Source organism: Mus caroli, unplaced genomic scaffold, assembly GCF_978045245.1.
Source record: "Mus caroli unplaced genomic scaffold, Mus_caroli_1 scaffold_12, whole genome shotgun sequence".
NCBI classification, from domain to species: Eukaryota; Metazoa; Chordata; class Mammalia; order Rodentia; family Muridae; genus Mus; species Mus caroli.
In genome coordinates this window covers 22,297,623-22,315,951 of record NW_028227267.1, presented here as the reverse complement: position 1 = coordinate 22,315,951, position 18,329 = coordinate 22,297,623, and the positions used below count along the sequence as shown (strand labels likewise).

Here is an 18,329-nt window from a genome sequence, read left to right as displayed (position 1 = left end):
TTCTGTAGAGATGAAACACCCCCCCCCACAAGCATCTCTCAGGAATTATGCTTGATTTTCTGTAGTTTGAATATGAAAAGTGCCAGCATAGAGTTATGTATTTATTGTGCTTTGTGTTCTCTGAGATTACTGGGTCTGTGGTTTGGTGTCCGTCATTAATTTTAGAAAACACTTTAAAACTTCAAGTGTTCCCTCAACCCTTTCTACATAACATTCCTTCCCTTCTGCATACACACACTTCATGTTTGCAATTGTCCCATAGATCTAGAATAGTTTAGTCTAATTTCGCCCTTGGTTTTCAGGTGAAGGAATTTCCATTGACATGCCTTAAAGAACACGGATTATTTCTTTAGCTGTGTACCATCTCATTATCCATCCGAAGCTTTCCCCCTTAGGTCTGTTTCAGTGTTGTAATTTTAGCATCTTATGTTGCTTTGCCACATTACTGTAGGTGAGCCGTTACTCTGCTTCTGTAGTGCACACCTGGTTTGTTTGTTTGTTTGTTTGTTTTCGTTAATGCCCTTATCATTATAATTCTTTTACAATCCTGATCTGTAAATTCCAACCAAACAAACCCTTGGGTGTCTTCCCACATTGCACAAGTTCTGGGGGTGTGTAGGTCACTGGTGTTTGAATCCCCATCCGTTTGTTGGCGTTATAGCTTTTGACACCGTGCATACACCTGTGTGCTCAGGTTCCTCATTTGCAGAGTTCAGATTCTCATAGACATTTGTCTCATGAAATTTGAGATTCTAACAAGTTAACCCCTCAAGGCCTTCGAATAATTTCCACCATGCAGTCAGCATTCTGTATATGTGAGACAGTGAGGACAAAGCCTTCTGTGGGAAGCACTTGTATGAGAAAGTCTTTCTCTGCTTCTCTCTCTGATGAAGATGCCTTCTCTAGATCTTCTCTCAGTTGATAGTCTCATCTCATCATGCCCCCTGGCAAAATTGCCATAGCAGGAAAGTCTTCCCTAAGCATTCTGTGTAAAAAAAAAAATACTGTATAAACTAATAAATAAATAAACCAAAGAATAAATTCTGTAAAACAAATTATATTCTTCCTCTTCTACTAACCCTGTACTTCCTTTTCTCTCTACAACTGTGGTGATCTGACATAGCATATATTTTCTTATTTATTGTTTTTTAAGCCGCATTCAACTTAAATGTGTAAGGTACCTTAGGACATGTGTTCTATCTTCAAGAATAAAATGTTTTTAAGCAATCCTTTGTGTATTACGATAAAGGCTTTCTTCAAGAATATTGAATAACACTGGAAATATTCCTATAATGCTGTGGAACCCATGCCAGTGTAGCAAAGACTTAAAGACTGGTTCCATGAGCAGATGGCATCCTAAGAATAAGCAGGAGTACAGTATATGTGCCTAGGTCTGCCTTGAAGTGTCAGCACTAACCCCAGAACCACTGGCCTCTAATATCTTCTGAATTTCTCTTTCAGTATGAATACTTCAATGCTGTGCTGATCAACGAGAGGGACAAAGACGGGAACTTTTTGGAATTGGGAAAGGAATTCATCTTAGCCCCCAATGACCATTTTAATAATTTGCCTGTGAACATCAGTCTGAGTGATGTCCAAGTGCCAACGAACATGTACAACAAAGGTAAGACTCCCTGTCCTGCTCCCATTAGAGGGTGAAGAGGATCCAGGTGCACCCCCTTAGTGCAGCAACACGTCAAGTACTCAGGTATCTTCCAGGTGGGCTAACCATGTACCTGTTCTGCCTGGAGTCTCTCAGCTGCTGTTTCTCTCCTTCATGTTAATGTGCAGTGCAGAAATCAGCAGGCTTCTTCTGTAAGTATATTTGCTCTGCCTGCCTTGCAGACTTTGTTAAAACTGGTTAACTATTTCTGTAAGCTGGCAGCATGGCTTTATTCCTTTAACACGTTTATCTGCAAAGTCACCTTGCCAGATTAAACATGCTTACGAACCCAGTTTGTCCCTCCCTTTTCCTGCTTTCCTTCCTTGAAGGTATTTAAGGATTGGGAGTTTCTGGGATTGCTGTGGGACCAGCTGCAGGCTGTCCTCTTTCCTTATGGCAAAGAGACGTATGGGCATAAAAAGGTTCTATGTGTCCTGGCTTAACTTCTTGAAATCTATTCTTCACATGGACATTGAAGTTATTTGCCCAACCTTCCCATCATCCCATTTGAATTGGTAATTCGGTGGCCAAGGGCTGACATCCAGGTATATTGGCTAATCTCCCTATCCCACTTGCTTCTAAAGGTGATCATAGATGTACAACCCCATTTGTGGGGAACATAGTTCTTCCCCTCTGTGATGGGAATAATAATTGTGTCCAAGCTGCCTATGGTGGCACACCCTTGTAATTCTAGCACTTTGGAAGGAGAAGCAGCAGGAACATATCCTCCAGTTTAAGACCAGCCTGGGCTACATAGTCAAGGGGATACAGTGATGTGTGTATGTATCTATGCATGTGAGAGCCATGCTCCCAACCTACAGAAATAGCTAAGCAGTGGTGACAAAGACTGCAAGGTGGGCAGAGTCAATGTGAGAAATCTCATGATTATTAAATGAGCTGCTGAATTATTCTATGTCACTAGTAAGGGACTAGGTCAACCATAAGCTCCCAATTCTGTACCTCAAGGACATTTATTTTGTCCCTAGTATTATGGCTGGACACTCGATGGTGCCCTTTCCTGTTTGCCTGATACTCACTCTTCAGAGTCAGGGCAGGTAGCTCTTGTTTCATTAACTATTTTGCTCATTACTAGAGATCCCAGGGTGAACTTTCAAAGAATTTGCAGTCTGTCGCGGAATTGCTGTGGTAATGGGATAACAGGAAGACTGTATCAACAAGATAGCGAGCATCTCTGCAAAGCCAGCAGACAGTAAATCCAGGGGAACACACTTCCTTTGCTCATATTGTTAGGGAATGAAAAGGTATTTTTTTCTCAGTCCCTTTTGGAGACTGATAGCAGTCTAAAGTGCCTCGAAGGAGTTACAGCTGCCCCTGCCAGGGCTTGCTAGGTCACAAAGAGAGCTTTGCCTTGGTTTTCAGCACTGTGCAGTAGAGGGTAGTCCTCCAGGATGCTGGTAATAGCTGCTCGAAACGAAAATGAATTTCTGTGCAGTGTAGCTGGTGGAAAATTTCTAGCATTAAATATGTTCAAAAAAGAAGATGAAATATGAGTATGATTTTATAGAGTCATTTCAGACATGAAACAATCCAGAATGATCTTTTAAAACATGACAGTGACTTCAAGGTTGCATAAACCGTTAGCACACCTGATAGAGACTTCATTTCATCTTGGGATTAAAAGGCATAATTGTACCGTTTGATGGTAAAGAACTCACATTGTCATTGGTCACACAGGCTTTACAATGGCATCATTAAGATTGCTAGACAGAATCCTAACAGTCTGAGAGTTTGAGCTATAGGAGTTTAATAACTAGATTTAAGTCATCCTTGGCAGTCCTCATGGGATCTGCCTGTCATTTCCTATTCAGGTTCAACTGTCACCCTGTCAGGCAGTGGGAAGTGAACCAGGGTCAGCCAGGGGCTGTATCTTGTCTCAGCCAGGCAGGGAGTAACTGCCCATAGGAGAGAGAGGGGAGTACTTTAAAAAAATTCTTGACTCTACTCTAATTCAAACCAGCCTCTCAAAGTCTCTTTTCAAACTGCAGAAATATATATCATGTTTAGAAGTCTCCAGCACAGATCTAGTTTCTGACGACATGTACACAAAACACACACTCTGGGCGTGGTCACTGCCTCTCATGTCCCTGGGGTGGAAATCTTGCTTTTGGAAAAGGAAACTAGCCCGGGGTTCTTCTCCTCTGCCAGTTTGGACCCCATGAGTGCATAGCAATGTTTGATCCCTGTTAGTCGCTTCTGTGTTCTTGGTTGTCGGGTGGAATTTCCAGCTGTACATCAAAGCAGCAGATAACCCCAAAGCTTTCCCATGGGCTTCCTGCCTCTACTGCAACCAGTCCAATGTTTCCCCCTGTGGTTGCCGATCTGTGTTTCTATCGTCTCGGCTACAGAAGACACTGCAGCTTCACAAACTGAGACAGAAGTGCGAATCCCACAGGGCCTCAAAAGAGCTGGTTTGTCTCCCCTCTTTGAACATCCCTTTGAGGATCCTGAGGCTTCTGATACAGCAGTCGTTTTAAAACATTCTTAGCAGATGGTTAGGGGCTTTGAGTCTGACTCTTGGAGATGAGAAAGACTAGGCTGAGGCCTTTAGAGTGTAGGTGACACTTCCAGAAATGAAGCACAGGACATGTCCTTTTGGGAGACCATCAGTGAGCCAACAGAGGGCTGGACAAACCTACACTCTTGGCTGCATACCTTTAAGGCATGTCCAACCTTTGACATTGCAACTCGAGGTAATTTACAAAACCCATATCCAAGAAATCCACAAATGATTTACAAAGGCAATCACAAATTAATTGCAGTGTTTCAGTGTGTTTCTGATTTTGTGTGGGCTACACTCATAGGCATCTTGGAGAACATGAGGCTTGGGGGTCACTAGTAGGGCACACCTTAAGAATCTGAAAGCATGTGAGATTTATATGCACATGCCACATATAGATGTATACATATCTGTATGTATTAAGCATTATAAGAGGAGTGGTGCACAATCTGTGTGTGGTTCATGTATATTTGTGTATCTGTGAAAGAAAATGCCCTATTCTCCCAATTGACTCCATCATTTCCATTTCTCTCCTCTGCCCACCCAGGTGATAATAGGTAATTCCTATTGCCCTTACCTTCCCAATTCCTGATTCTCCTAATGCCTTCCCTTCAAAAGCAGCTCAAATGCAGCCTCCTTTGCTCCTCTAGACCTTGGTAGCATACATGCTTTGCTCTAGGTAGTTCATGTGCCTTGTGATGCCTGGTTTTGTCCAGGGCATGTGTTGCTTCTGTTCATTCATTCTGCCCTTGGACTTCTCTGAGGACAGGAATCCACAGCATCTGTCTAGTGTCCTTTTGTCTTGAGCCTCTTTCCAGGTTATTTGCTGAGCTCTGCTTTCCTAGTCAGCCAGCGCTGTGCTGTTCCATGGACTTTGCAAGCAATAGAGACATACTCCAGCTGATTCAAATGGAAAAGAAACTGAAAAGACCTTTAGTGGCTCACAACCTTTCTCCTAAAGAGAGAAGGCAGCTTAGAATAAGGCTGATTGGAGTAGAAGATGCTGGGAGCCTTGTGAATCTGCCAGTTGAGAATCTTGTGTATCGTGGTTTATCCCACCACCACATCTGTGACTATATACAAGTGTGTGCCTCAGTTTCTCCAACCATGAGTGATATTGGATAAGTAATGACATACCTGATGCCGATGAGGCTTTGTTAAAAAATTAAGCATAGGCAAGGATGCCTGGCACATGGTGGCCATATAGTATGAATATGACTTAAATGTATGTGTCGCCCCAAAATTCATAGTTAATACCTCATCACAATGGTGAATAGCATTAGAGAGTAGGTCTTTTAGGGGTGTGGAAGTACTAAACTCTAAAGACAAGGACGTTTCTACTCAAGAGGACTAAGGACTTAAGCAAGGAAGGTTGGGCTCTGGAAGCTTCTTATATAGTCCAAGAAAGAGATCCACGGAGTCTCGGAAGTCTTGTCAGGCCGTGGGAGGATGGGAGAGCCATAAGAAGCTAGTGAAGCTAGCGAAAGCCATGAAACTGGGCATTATGTAGTTAACCACTTGGCCAAGAAGGGTTGAGCAGTGTACTCTGGGATATGCTCACTCTAAAGAAGCCCGAGAAGGGAGAAGACTCTGGATTCTGCTTGGAGGGCATCCAGGGAAGAGGCGTGCACATGGCTTGGGACTGGGGAGGCTATGACGGGGATTCTAAGGCCTGGCGTCTCAGTGCACACATATATCAATCATGTTGAGCTTATGAGGTAGGAACCCCAGTGTAATACCATAGATATGGTATATACATTGTCAAATTCTTGCTGCAAGGAACACTTGAAGAAGAGGGCAACTGAAAACAGGCTTGCACTTAATCCATGCATGAAAGAGGAGAAGGAACAGCAAATACCTAATTTTGCTGCTTCCTCTCATTGCTTAGTCTTGTGGGGGACAGGAGTGGGGGGACAGCAGAAGGGCACTACGCTAGTACAGGTTATGGGGATGTGTAAATCTCAAGATGTATCTTAGGGCATGTATCTACTAGACTTCTCAGATGAGTGCCAATGAGGTCATGAATGGACTGCCAGGCTGTGCTGTACTTAGAGGACCTACAAAATGGAAGTAGCTTTCGGAAGAGTCATTGCCAATGTTACAGAGTCTGAGAGAGTGGTTCATCTGCTATAGTACAGGAGGTTCTCTTAGACAGCTCAGAGACAGAGCCAAGGTCTAACGAGGCAGACTCTGGCCTCCTGCTAAGAAGATGTGTGTGTGTGTGTGTGTGTGTGTGTGTGTGTGTGTGTGTTGTAGGGCAGGCGGGCTCTCTGGTTTTGCATCTGTCATCTGTCTCGACCTATTTTTCAAATGTTGAGTTTGATAAAATGCAAAATGCATTCTGCCAAGCACTTTCCCCCTTAATTACATGTGTATATTTTGAAGAAAATTTAATCCATATGTTTCTGATTTGTTTACACAGAAATCATTAAAATGTTGTTTATGAAGAGCCATTTGATGTGCAAGAAGCCTTCACAAACCCTTTAAAAGGCTGTTTAAAGTTCCTTGCTTTTTTTTCTTTGAATATGTGGGTGGGGGTGATGCAGAGGGAAGTGGAGAGGTTTGTGCTAAGCACCAGGGACTAACCTGGTAATGTTAGAAATAAATCCCAACTCTAATGGTTTGTTTCTCCTTGGGATGCTGAGCTGAAGCCTGTGGAGGCTTGGCTCCTGCTTTCCAGCCTGTCTACTGGCTCTTCTAGAGTATGTAAGTGAGGGCTCTAGAGTCAAACTCTGGGTCAATATCAGAGACTTCAGACTAAAGTAAAGCTTTGCCTCTAAACAAAAACAATCAAGGCATCCCTCTTCCCAATCCGGTAGCTGGTCAGTATAGTCCTTAGGAAGGCCCCAGGAACTACCTCTGACAAAACCTAAGTTGTGAGTGGATGGGTTCAAGTTCAAAGGATAACTCCTTCACACTTCTGACTTTATGTGCATGCACATGGACATAGGGTGACGTGTGTGTACACGTTGGCTTATTCATTTGTACTGTTTGGAAGTGATATTAATGGGAGAAGAGTATCACAGGGCCCTTTGTATGTCTCAGCCCTACAGGCTTGCATTTGGCTTAGAGATTGTACATGAGTGGATAGGAGGGTGGATTCATGCATACATACATGTCAGCTTCCCTAGGAGGCCACACAGCCCCTACTGCTTCTGGCTGTGCATATGGCATGGTCAGTGCACAAGTGTGATTCCTCCCAGTGCCTCTGTGACAGCAAGTCCCTGGGCTATTAGGTTGCAAAGGGGACTACCCTCTTCAGGGGAAATCTTTCCAGCTCTTCTTTCTAGCAACAGGTCCAAGGACACTACATGAGCCAAACTTGGTAAGATCACTCTAACTACTAGTTGTGACAGGTAGGAAATGAGTGTGTCCTTGTCCAAGGCTTCTGTGATGCCATTCCTAGGCTATGCCCACTCCAGCCACTGCCCTGTGCTATGGTAGGATTGTTTCCAAAATCACCCAGGAGGTTTTGGATGATGGTGGGACCGGACTGTCAGTCCTGTTCATAAGCAGTGGTTTGAGGGACTTGGGAAACTCTCAGGGCCTCTGTTTACTGGTCTGCAAGGCTGAAGTCATTTGTAGCATTGGAGTAGGTAGAGTGGTAACATTCAACTTAGTGCCTAGCACAGAGAGAGACACCCGGTGCTGTTTGCTGGTTTGTTGGTTTTAGAGTTACTCCTTTACCCTTGCCCAAGAGTAACTTTATTTTATAATTAACCTTTTTATACAATATATTTTGATTATGTTTTCCCTTCCTCAGATCTTCCCAGCTCCTCCCCACCTTCATACTGACCCAACTTGATGTTCTGTCTCTTCTTTCAGAACAGAAGAAAAACCAAGAAATAAATGAATAAAAACAAAATAGGAAGAAACGAAAAGAAAAAAGCCCCACAAAACCAAAAATCAAAATAGATTAAAAAAAAAAAACAGTAAGAACATCTCTACAAAACAAAAACAAAACAAAACAAAACGCAACCAAATGACAACAAAAAACAGCAAAAGCATCAAAATGAAACAAAAGGTTCACAAAAATACTGCTGAGTGTAATTTGTGCTGGCCAACTACTCTTGAGCACAGGGCCTGCCCTAGAGTGTTGATATACCCAATGGCATGCCATGGAATAAAACTTGATTTTTTTTTCCTTGCCAATGGGAATCAATTACAGATAATTTGTTTGCTACAGGTGGGGCACAGGTATTCCTTCTCAGTGCTGAAATCTAATTCCTCCTCTCAGTGCTGAAATCCTGTGTAGTTTGAACATGTGCAGGTCTTGTGTGTGCTTCCAAAGTCTCTGTGAATTCATATGTGCATTAGTCCTGTTGTACGTGGAAGATATCATTTCCTATGAATCATCCTTCACCTTTGGCTCTATCTTTACACCTCCCCTTCCCTGAAGATCCCTGCACCTCAGGGGTGGGGCTGGGGAAACAGAGTGATGAAGACATCCCACTAAGAATGAGTTCTCCACAGTCTCTCGATCTCTGTACACTGTCCAGTTATAGGTCTCTGTGTTAATTCCCATCTAATGCAAAAGGAAGCCTCTCTGATTTGGGCCGAATGAGGCACTGATCTATTGAGGCACTGATCTATGGGTATGATATTATGTCATTAGGAGTAAATTCATGGCTACGTTCTTTTAGCAAAAGTAATAGTATTAGGTTTTCTCCTAGGCCCATGGCCTACCCAGTCCCAAGTTCTGGCCACTTTAGCAATGTTAGGCATTGGTACCATTTCACAGAATTGGCCTTAAATCCAATCCAAAAAAACAGTTGCTGACTCAGATACCATCTGTGTACAATTGCACCAGTATATCTTGTAGGCAGATTGCTATTGCGGTCAAAGGGTTTGTAGCTGGTTGATACTGATGATGACCATTTTTTCTTAGACAGCTGCAGAGTCCCTTCTAGTACTACAAAGGCTAGTCAGTGGGTATGATGCTTTTTCCCGAGTCTACATTCCAGTCTAGACTACAGCTACCTGGAAAAAGGCACACGTTCCAACATTACCCTGTCCAAACCCAAAGAGGATGCTCACCTCCAAGTACAGATGGAGCTTTCTGTCATCACTGTTGGAAGGCTAAAGTATAAATACTTGGGAAATGTGAGTCTAGACCACTGCTCTTTCTAACAGGACAGCTTTTCCATTGTCTCTTAGATTCCAGGACTTCAATCTTCCTAAATCGCCTTTACTTCAGGTCCTCATCTATCTGGGTGGCGTTCTCCCTTCACTTTGACTCTGGACAGAACTATCCTTTAGCCTAGCCTCAGAGTTATCTCTTTGCCTCTGGCCCTTGCCTTTTCCCCAGAGTCATCCTCTGGCCCCTCGTCTATATTCCCCAAGAGTTCTGAGCCCTTCCCTCTCCTTTTCTATCCATCGTCTTATATTCAGGTTCTTTCACATGAGTATCATTCTTTGAACTTGGGGTATAGAGCTGCGCCTTCATCTCTTTGGGGATGAATCCAAGGACCCCGAAGGATGGTCTTTGTCCACAGATATCACTGGATTAAAAAGAATCCCCCTGTGAGTAGTCCTCTGGTGGTTTTGCCTGTTTGTTGGTCCTTTGTGCCATCTGTGTGTGAGTTTTACTTTTGTTCATCTGTTTAGGAAGCTAGCAGTTTATAAGTGTGTGCCTAGTGCTGTGCTGCTGCTCTCTGGAACTTTCCTCTTTTGGAAATATGGAAAGTAAATGTAGTTTTGCTGCTGAATGGAAACCAGGCTGAGGATAGAGAAACTCCAAGAGGAGGTCAGGGCGGGGCAGAATCATGGCCACACCAGAACAATGATTGACAATGTTTTCATCCATTCTCCTGCCCTGACCCTGGCATTCATGAAACATGACATTTACTATAGAGAGTAATTGATTTATTTTACTTCTTAAAAATGTGACTTTAAAATTCAAAGCTATTTTTTGATAACCACATTCTTGGGCACTTGCCATCCGGACTGTTTTGAATTGGAGGAGAGAAATGGAGATTCCTTTAATGTCCTGGAAATGGCAGCGTGGGTGTTCCAGCTGTGGTGAAGGGTGGGAAAGTAGATTATGAATCCTCTCCCTGGTTCAGTTCAATGTGTTACCACATCAGCCCTGTGCCCATGAAAGAGGGACTGCTTTGCTAGGGAAATACAGGTTGGCTTCAGATTTAAGAAGCTGTGGAGAGTGGTGGGAAGTCCTTTGGATGGGCCCCAGGATTTCTTGGTAGTGATGATCACAGTGCTTAGCCCTGGCGCTTGGTCTTGGCCTGTAAGTATGTGTGATATTCCCTCCCTGTGACACAGTGCACCATTCTCACAGAGGGCTCAGACACGACTCTTGCTTGTGTGTGCAACAGGCATTATGGCAGCACCTAGCTCTGGGAGTGATTGTGGAGGTTAAAGTGTGCCTTAAGCACTGGACCCTGTTGTGTGGTGTCATAAAGATTTGTAACAGTCATGATTGTTAGTGTCATTCTAAAAGGGATGACAGTGAAGTCCCTGGTGACATAGCTCATGCCTGGGGATGTCCATGACAGAGCCAAGTGGCATTTTTCCTGAATATATCTTGGAAACTTATCACTTCAGTTATACTTCATGAGACACCATGAATAGAAATTAATACAAGGCCAGAGCTACAGGTGTTAAAGACCTATGTTCCTTCATTCAGTGGCTGTGTTCCTACTGCACATGTGACCTGCCCTCATTCATCTTCCTTGGACTTAGAGAAGCTCTTTGTTTGGAAGTCAACATGGCTCTCATCCCTGCCATGTCAATCACACAGTGCATGGCTTGGAGTAGTAATGATCACTGTCTTCTTGTTTGGGTCTCAGGCCTCTCACAAGGGTCAGAAGATTCCAGCTGTTGTATGTGGCACTAGCCTTGGCAGGGACATAAAAGAAGTCTTTTCTCATATTCTATTTTCTTCACAAATACAAGCTAGTGGAAACTTCTGTCCAAAACAGTGTCTACCAACTGTCCTTGTAAACATGGCTACCACTAATTTTCTTCCTTTAACTAACACAAAATGTTTATTGTGTGCCAGGCATGTAATTTTATACGTTATCCTGCATACTACTTAGTAATGTAGGAACTATTGGTCTTAGTTTCCAGATGAGAAAATGGAGGTAAGAGACTTGCTATGACTTACTCAATAAAGTAGGCAAGCCATGTGAACCCAGATGAGTACAGAACCTGTGGGAACACTGCTTTTCTGTCCTGTGCCCTGTCTGTCACCATTTCTACTCCCCCTTGACTCTGCCTGAGTATTCAGATAACTGTGTCCTCGGAATTTACATCATGCACATTTCATATGTACAGAAAAGTTAAGTCTCTGTTTTTGTCAAATTGTGCTATTTTCTTCCCAGCATGTGACAATCCATCAGAAATGAAAACTACTCTTATTTTACATAAACACTTCCAATCTCTTCCCTTCATCACATAGTGTTACAGCAGAAAGTGTTCTAAATATGTAAAACAAGTTCTGCACCAGAGTTTTGATAAGTACCAGTGAGTCACACATGATAGAGATGAAGCATTTCCATATTTAATCCGGCAAACCTCCAAATCCAAATATACAGTCAATGAGTGAGGAAGGAAGTAATGATTTACAATGCAAAAGAAGGCATTCTGCATAGTCAGAAAGTGCAGTACAATGTGTTTAGGAGGTGGGACCATTTGAATGTGAAATGTCCTGCATAGACTTATGCGTTTGAACACTTGCTTCCCAGTTATCAGGGCCTTTGGGAGAGATTATTGAACCACTAGATATGGATGCAAGTGGGAATTCACATAGCTGAAGAGCTAGGGATAGGAGGTTGTAGGTCGGCTCTGCTTCTGGTCCAGATTCTCTATTTCCTGGTACATAAAGATGTAAAGAATCCTAACTACACACTTCTGCCTGTGTGTCTGCCATGTCTGTCTGTTCTACAAGGATGAAATGTCTCTTATTACACAGTAGCCCAGTTACCTACCTTCAAATGCTTTACCAGATATGTTATCATAGCATCATTCTCATCAACAAGAACACAATGGATACAGAAAATGTATCTTGAGAAATTATTATCTTGAGTCATAATTGTGATAAACCTGAGCATGTGGTTCAGAGGCCTTTGGGACTGACTTGCTGGACAAATGTGGAAGTGTTTGTCAGTATAAGCTAATAAAGCCCAAGGCTACCATAGGCAGAAGTAAATGAGTCATTCCAGTAGGATTGTGCAAAACCAGAATATGTCTAGAAATACAGACAATAAGGTTTTAGAGGAGAGTTGTATCAGGAATTGTGGGTAGAAGCCATTCTGCTAAAGTATTTGACTCTGTCTATCCATATCAAGAAAATTTAAAGTATTGATTCCCTGCATGGAACTTCCAAGTAGACATGTATTAATGTCTCCTAAGTTGCTTTAACCAGGTATGTATATAGAAGCAGGTATGTATATAGAAAGAGGCTTAAGCAATGACTCTCAACCTGTGGGTTGCAGCCCCTTTGGAGCTCTAACGACCCTTTCACAAGGGTCACTTAAGACCATCGGGGAACACAGACATTTACATTATGATTCATAACAGTGGCAAAACTAGAGTTACGAGGTAGAAATGAAAATAATTTTATGGCTAGGGGCCATCACAACTTGAGGGTTTATGTTAAACACTCACATTAAGAAGCATTAAGGAGTTTGAGGTTCACTGGCCTCAAAGTACAAAAAGCTACCTTTTGCCCTTCTGTTCATTTTGTAGGAATGTCTACTAATGTTTAATAATTTAAGAGGATAAAACAAAAGATCTTATATGTACTTTCATTTTTAAGAAACACATCTACATAAAAGTCAAACACTCCTGTATATAAATTGTGGTCAGTCTTCTGACTGAAGTTCTTTCTGCGTCATGGTGGGAATCACAATGGGTCCATTTGTGCGGAACTATCTAGTAAGATGTAGACAGCAGAGTCAGTATGAATGGTAGGATGTGTGATGTGTCATGTTGTGGTAGCAACAATCATTTAAGACAGATGATGCTGGCCTGGGAGAAGAGAAGCTTCACTCTCTGGTATGTCTGCCGATGAGCGTCATGGGCCTTTCCTCAATTATGAAGAACATTTTATATTTGAAACATAATAGGTCAAAAATTCTATGGTCAGACTAAGAACCCAAACAGATCTAAAGTGTGGTTTTCTAGTCTCAAGAAGCAGTCTTGTCTGTGTTTCCCACAACATGGAGTCAGGAAGCTTACTAGGGGATCTTTTGAAATGCAGCTCTAGGTGTTAAAGGATTTGTTGGATGTAAAAAAGGTCCCAGTGGAGGCCCAGGACTCATATGACCAATGATACGAACAAGCCAGTTCCCTCTTTTTACCCCACTATCTCAGCACCATCGTGGAGCCTAGGCTGCAACAGGGACATACATTACAGGAGGTCAGGGCCAAAGCTCCCATGTAGGCTGGAGAGTTCCTGGTAGCAGCACAGGTAGGTCTTGAGAGCAGGATGTGCAGTCTCAGAGCCACTCTTTCTTCAATATGGCATTTGAATGCCCATGGCTTAGGTTAGGCTAATACAGAAGATGTGGTAGTCTCCCTCAGCTATCCTGCTATCCCTTGCTGCACAGGGTAGACATCACTGTTTTCTAATCACTAAAGGGCTGACATCTCTTGTCTCTCTTCATTCTGAACTAGAAATGCTATTTGTGTATATCTCTGATCTAGTGTTTTTCTTTCCTCTCATTTCATGACAAGAGCACAACTCCTAAGATGGTTGACCTCAACAGCTCTGAGCACTGCTTCACATTTAGAAATCTGTGTATTCCAGGACAAAGATGCCACCTGCTGCTATTTTAAACTTCACTGTAGATTGATCCACATCTTTAGAGATGCAGTGCTATAGAAAACTTGAAGACATATAGCTCTACACGATGACACCCAGACTGGAGTGGAGTCCCAGCTCATATCTAACCTCTTCCATTTGTGTACCAAAGCAACAGTTGAGCCCCCATGGCATTCTTTTCTCTTGTGTTAGCTTTACCTTGGGCTAGCTATAAGGACCTTCAGCCACATCTAATCTTCAGAGAGTTTCCTGAGGTGCACTTTGATCTTCTCCCCCGGGGAACTAGTAGATGTAAATGCCTTAGGAACCTGGATAAAGGGCTAATGAGGAAAGTCACTGGGGTATGTCTTAGGATTTCCATTGCTGTGGAGACAGGCAACTCTTCTTATAAAGGACAGCATATAATTGGGGCTGGCTTACAGTTGGTTACAGAGGTTCAGTCTATTATCATCAGGGTGGGAAGCATGGCAGCAATGAAAGACCCACAACATGAGGACTCCCCCATGTTCTGACTCAGGAGAGGCGACACCTCAAATCACTTACGAGAAACGGTCTTGATGCAAACTGCAAGAGGACTTTTATTTCAAGAGTGCTTTCAGGCCCACAGTCATACCCCACGCAGGGGTAGAGGACTGTGGCGGCCCAAGTATCTGGGTAAGGGTGTATTTAAAGGAAAAAAACACAACTCAAGGGGGTGGGAAGGGCATTGTTGGAAAATACCAAAAATACCAGTTAAGAGTCATGAGGAAGTGGAAAGTCAAGACAGTTTTCTAGGAGCCTCTAACAATCGCACATTTGCATAGTGGGTTCCAGCAATGGTCAGGGTGGGTCAGGGTGACTTTCTTTGAAGGAACACTCACTGAACCCAGGAAGCAGGTGGGTGGAGGAACGTCGCTATCTGTTTTATGATTAGCATGCCTTGGAGCATTGAGTCACAAAGGTCACATTTTCAAGCCTGTGCCTAAAGGCCTAGAATTTTTGGGTTTTTTATGTTTCACTTTTTCAGCATCCGCCAGGCATGGTGCTGAAGAAGGAACTGAGAGTTCCACATCTTGATCCAAAGGGAACCAGGAGAGGATTGACTCTTCTGCACTAGGTGGAGTGTGAGCACTAAGAATCCTCAACGACTGCCTCCACAGTGACACACATCCTCCATCGAGGCCACAGTCTTACTAATAGCACTTCCCATGGGCCAAGCATATGCAAACCTCCACAGGGTAGTTGTGTTGTACCAGCACTACGGAGACAATGGGAGGCTCCCTCCACTGGAGTGGGAACCTGGGAGAAGGCTAGACTCACCATCTCCATGTTCCAGTAGAATTGGTGGCGGTGACTTGCCTTGTTCCAAACCAGGGTGCAGAGAAATCTACATGCTGTTGTTCCTGTACCATCTCTGTTCCCTTGGATATTAAGAACAGGTTGCCATGTTCTCTGTCATTTTTATGAAACATAATTATGCTTTGGTATCCAACATAATGTTTTTTAAGACATATTCATGTATGTGAGCAAAGTAAACTGGTGCATATACATACTTATACACACATATACATATGTGTATAGATTGTGTGTGTATGTGTGTGTGTGTGTACTATGCCTCCTCTCACCCCTTTTCTCCTGCTGGTCCCTTTCCTCCCAAGTAGTCTCCTTTAAATGTATATAAATAGCTAAATATAGAATCTTCACACAAGAGATAATGTGGTAGTTTGGATTTTTCCTTTCTTTACTCTCTTTTGTTTCTAACCCCCACCCTCTTGTCTTTAAGTCCCATTCTTCCCCCAACGTTGCCCACCTTCTACTTCCATACCATATGCATTTTTAAAAGTCTAGATTTTTGCATGTGAGAGATAGCATTCAACATTTGCCTCCCTGAGTCTAGCCTACTTGGCTCCCCCAGATGATCTTTGCGTCCCTTCGTCTTATCCCGTGAGTGTTTTCTTGTCGTGGGTAGCATCTGTCTTAGGATCCTTTCTACTCTTCACATACTGAAAGTGGATGTCCCCCCTTCATGTCATACCTGTGGGAAACAAATGAGTCAGCCTTTACCAGGTTTAATCTCTCATTGGCCACATTGTTTTTCTGTTATGAATTCAGGTAGGATCATCCCCCAAATTCATATATTGAATCCAAGAACATCAGAATACAACCATAGAGGTAAGATCTTTAAAAGGGTAATTAAGTTAAAGTGAGGGCCCTTTAGTATAGGACTTTAATCCAGTTTGGCTGATTTTTATAAAATGAGGGTAAGGTACTGAAGGAAAGAACACTTAAACACAGGCTCGGCTCTACAAAGCAACCAGAAACCAGCCTTGCTAGAACTTGGACTGTCTTTAAAACCGAAAGAAAATAAATTTTTAGTATTTAGTATTTAGTAGTATTTAATATTTAGTATACTTGCTTAGACATCCAGTCTGTGACGTTTTCTTCTGCCAGCCTGAGATGACTTTTCTTCCAGCAAGGAATTGAGGCAGGTTTGCCTATTGCTCATAGCTGTCAGTGCTCTGAGTATGAAGCAAGAACCTGCACATGTTGCTGGGAGTCACCCAGGGCTCGGGGGATTCCTTGTGATACTGAGAGAATGGTTTCCCAGGCCTGAGTGTTACCATGGCTAGCTCTCATGGATGAGTTCCTGAAGCCAGGGTTGGCCTCAGTTTGGAAACATAAGTATGGCTAGGATGCTGCTTCACAGTTGGAAACAAAGTGTAGGGTTGATTGACAGCCACAGCAGCCACAGGGAACCTCATGGGTGTTCTGTATTATCCCTGTCCCTATCTACAGCCAAGGGTGAGCATTTCAAGATAAGGCCTTTGAGAATTGTTGTTGCTCGGCACTTCCAATGTTTTAAGCCTGTATTGTTGTTTAGACATCACACTGTAGCCTCCTTCAGCTACAGCTGAATGGAGCTGAGCAAGGGAGTCCTCAATAGTGGATAAGCATGTGTCCCCTTCCATCAGGGATTCTGGCTCTCCTTTCAAGGAGTCTAGAGCCTCACAGTGGCTAAGATTCTATAGATCTCATGCTTCTATCGATTTAGCCCCTACTCAATCTATGAACCTTCAGAGCTAGTAGAGGAACTCTTTAGTGCTATCCCCTTAGACAGCTCTGCATTGCAAATTTAAGCTGCCCCTTTTCCTAATAAAAAACTCAGTTGTAGGAGGCCAACAGCACACCTTTAGTTTGTGCCAAGGAGAGTCTTATCTTCTATTTTCAGGCCCATGGCACACATTTCTGTATCATGGCTGGTTAAGTTAGCAAGAATTGTTTCCGAGATACAATCTTTGGAGTGAAGTGGTTCACAGAAGAATGGGTGTTAGAAATCTAAGTCAAAGGTCCTGGTGGCGATGGATGGAGACCAAGGTTGGATCTTAAATAGGTTGATACTGTTAACTTGGCTAATGAAAAGTCTAATTTTATTTCAGTACTGAATGGCTTAAACTAAGGCTATCTGGGCCAGGGCAATATTAACCAAGAAGGGTAACAGAGAGCACAAGAGTATTTATCATGTCTTATGTGTTTGCATTGAAAATATCAGCACAGAGGCAGATTGCAGTGCTCTGAAAATTTAAATGACTGGCTGGAAGGAGGATGCTTTGTTCATGATGCTTCTCATATCCTTCTGCACACACCTTTAGGGCATTAAAGTCCATTACTTCGGCAACAGCTGACATTTTTCTCTGTACAGGTGTCTATCTGCACACATGCATTGTGGCATATTACTTATGTAGATATCAGAGAACAACCTTGGGTGTTGGTTTAAGACAAAGTCTCTTCTTTGTTACTTGATGTTGTTTATGTCTGTCTAGCTGGCTCATGAACTTCTGGGATGTCTCCTGTCTCCACCTCCCATCTCAATAGGATCATGGGGATTACAGATACCTGCTACCATGCCTGAATTTAAATGGGTACTAGGGACTTGAACTCAGGTCCTCACACTTGCCCAGCAAGTGATTTGCCCTAGACCTGCCTCTCCAACCCAGCATCTGACTCTTGCAAGTGCCCTTGTGTAGCTGTCCCAGGCTTTTTTTGTGTGTTTAGGGAGTCAGAGAAACTCTGCTGGCCCATCTCATCCTGAGATCCATGGAGTCCAGTATTTGGCACAGCAAGGGGAGGCATCCTTAATGTTCAATCTTAGAAGCCGAGCCAGATCCTTTGCTGGGAAAGCCCAGCACCCTGTGCTTCCATCTTGCAGGTACCTCTGATACATTGCAACACCTGAAAGTCATGCTTTAAAACTGTGTCTTATAATAGGTAAATTCTAAGTAGTATTTAAAGGAATAAGCAAGTAGGTACTCTACCCCAGTATAGCTTATCTATTCTTTTTTGTTATCTTGCTTCTGCTGTCCTGAAAATTCCATTCTAAAGAAACA

The 18,329-nt window shown here is 43.0% G+C and overlaps 1 protein-coding gene across 2 annotated transcripts in view; it reads left to right on the top strand.

Annotated features, from left to right (window-relative positions):
• Cacna2d3 (calcium voltage-gated channel auxiliary subunit alpha2delta 3) overlaps nt 1-18,329 on the top strand; it is an 857,083-nt gene that overhangs the window by 328,227 nt on the left and 510,527 nt on the right. For both annotated transcript variants that reach the window (XM_085828480.1, XM_085828479.1), the window contains exon 5: nt 1,462-1,624. In XM_085828480.1, the coding sequence (XP_085684606.1) occupies nt 1,462-1,624 (163 nt within the window). The remainder of the gene's footprint in view (nt 1-1,461; nt 1,625-18,329) is intronic.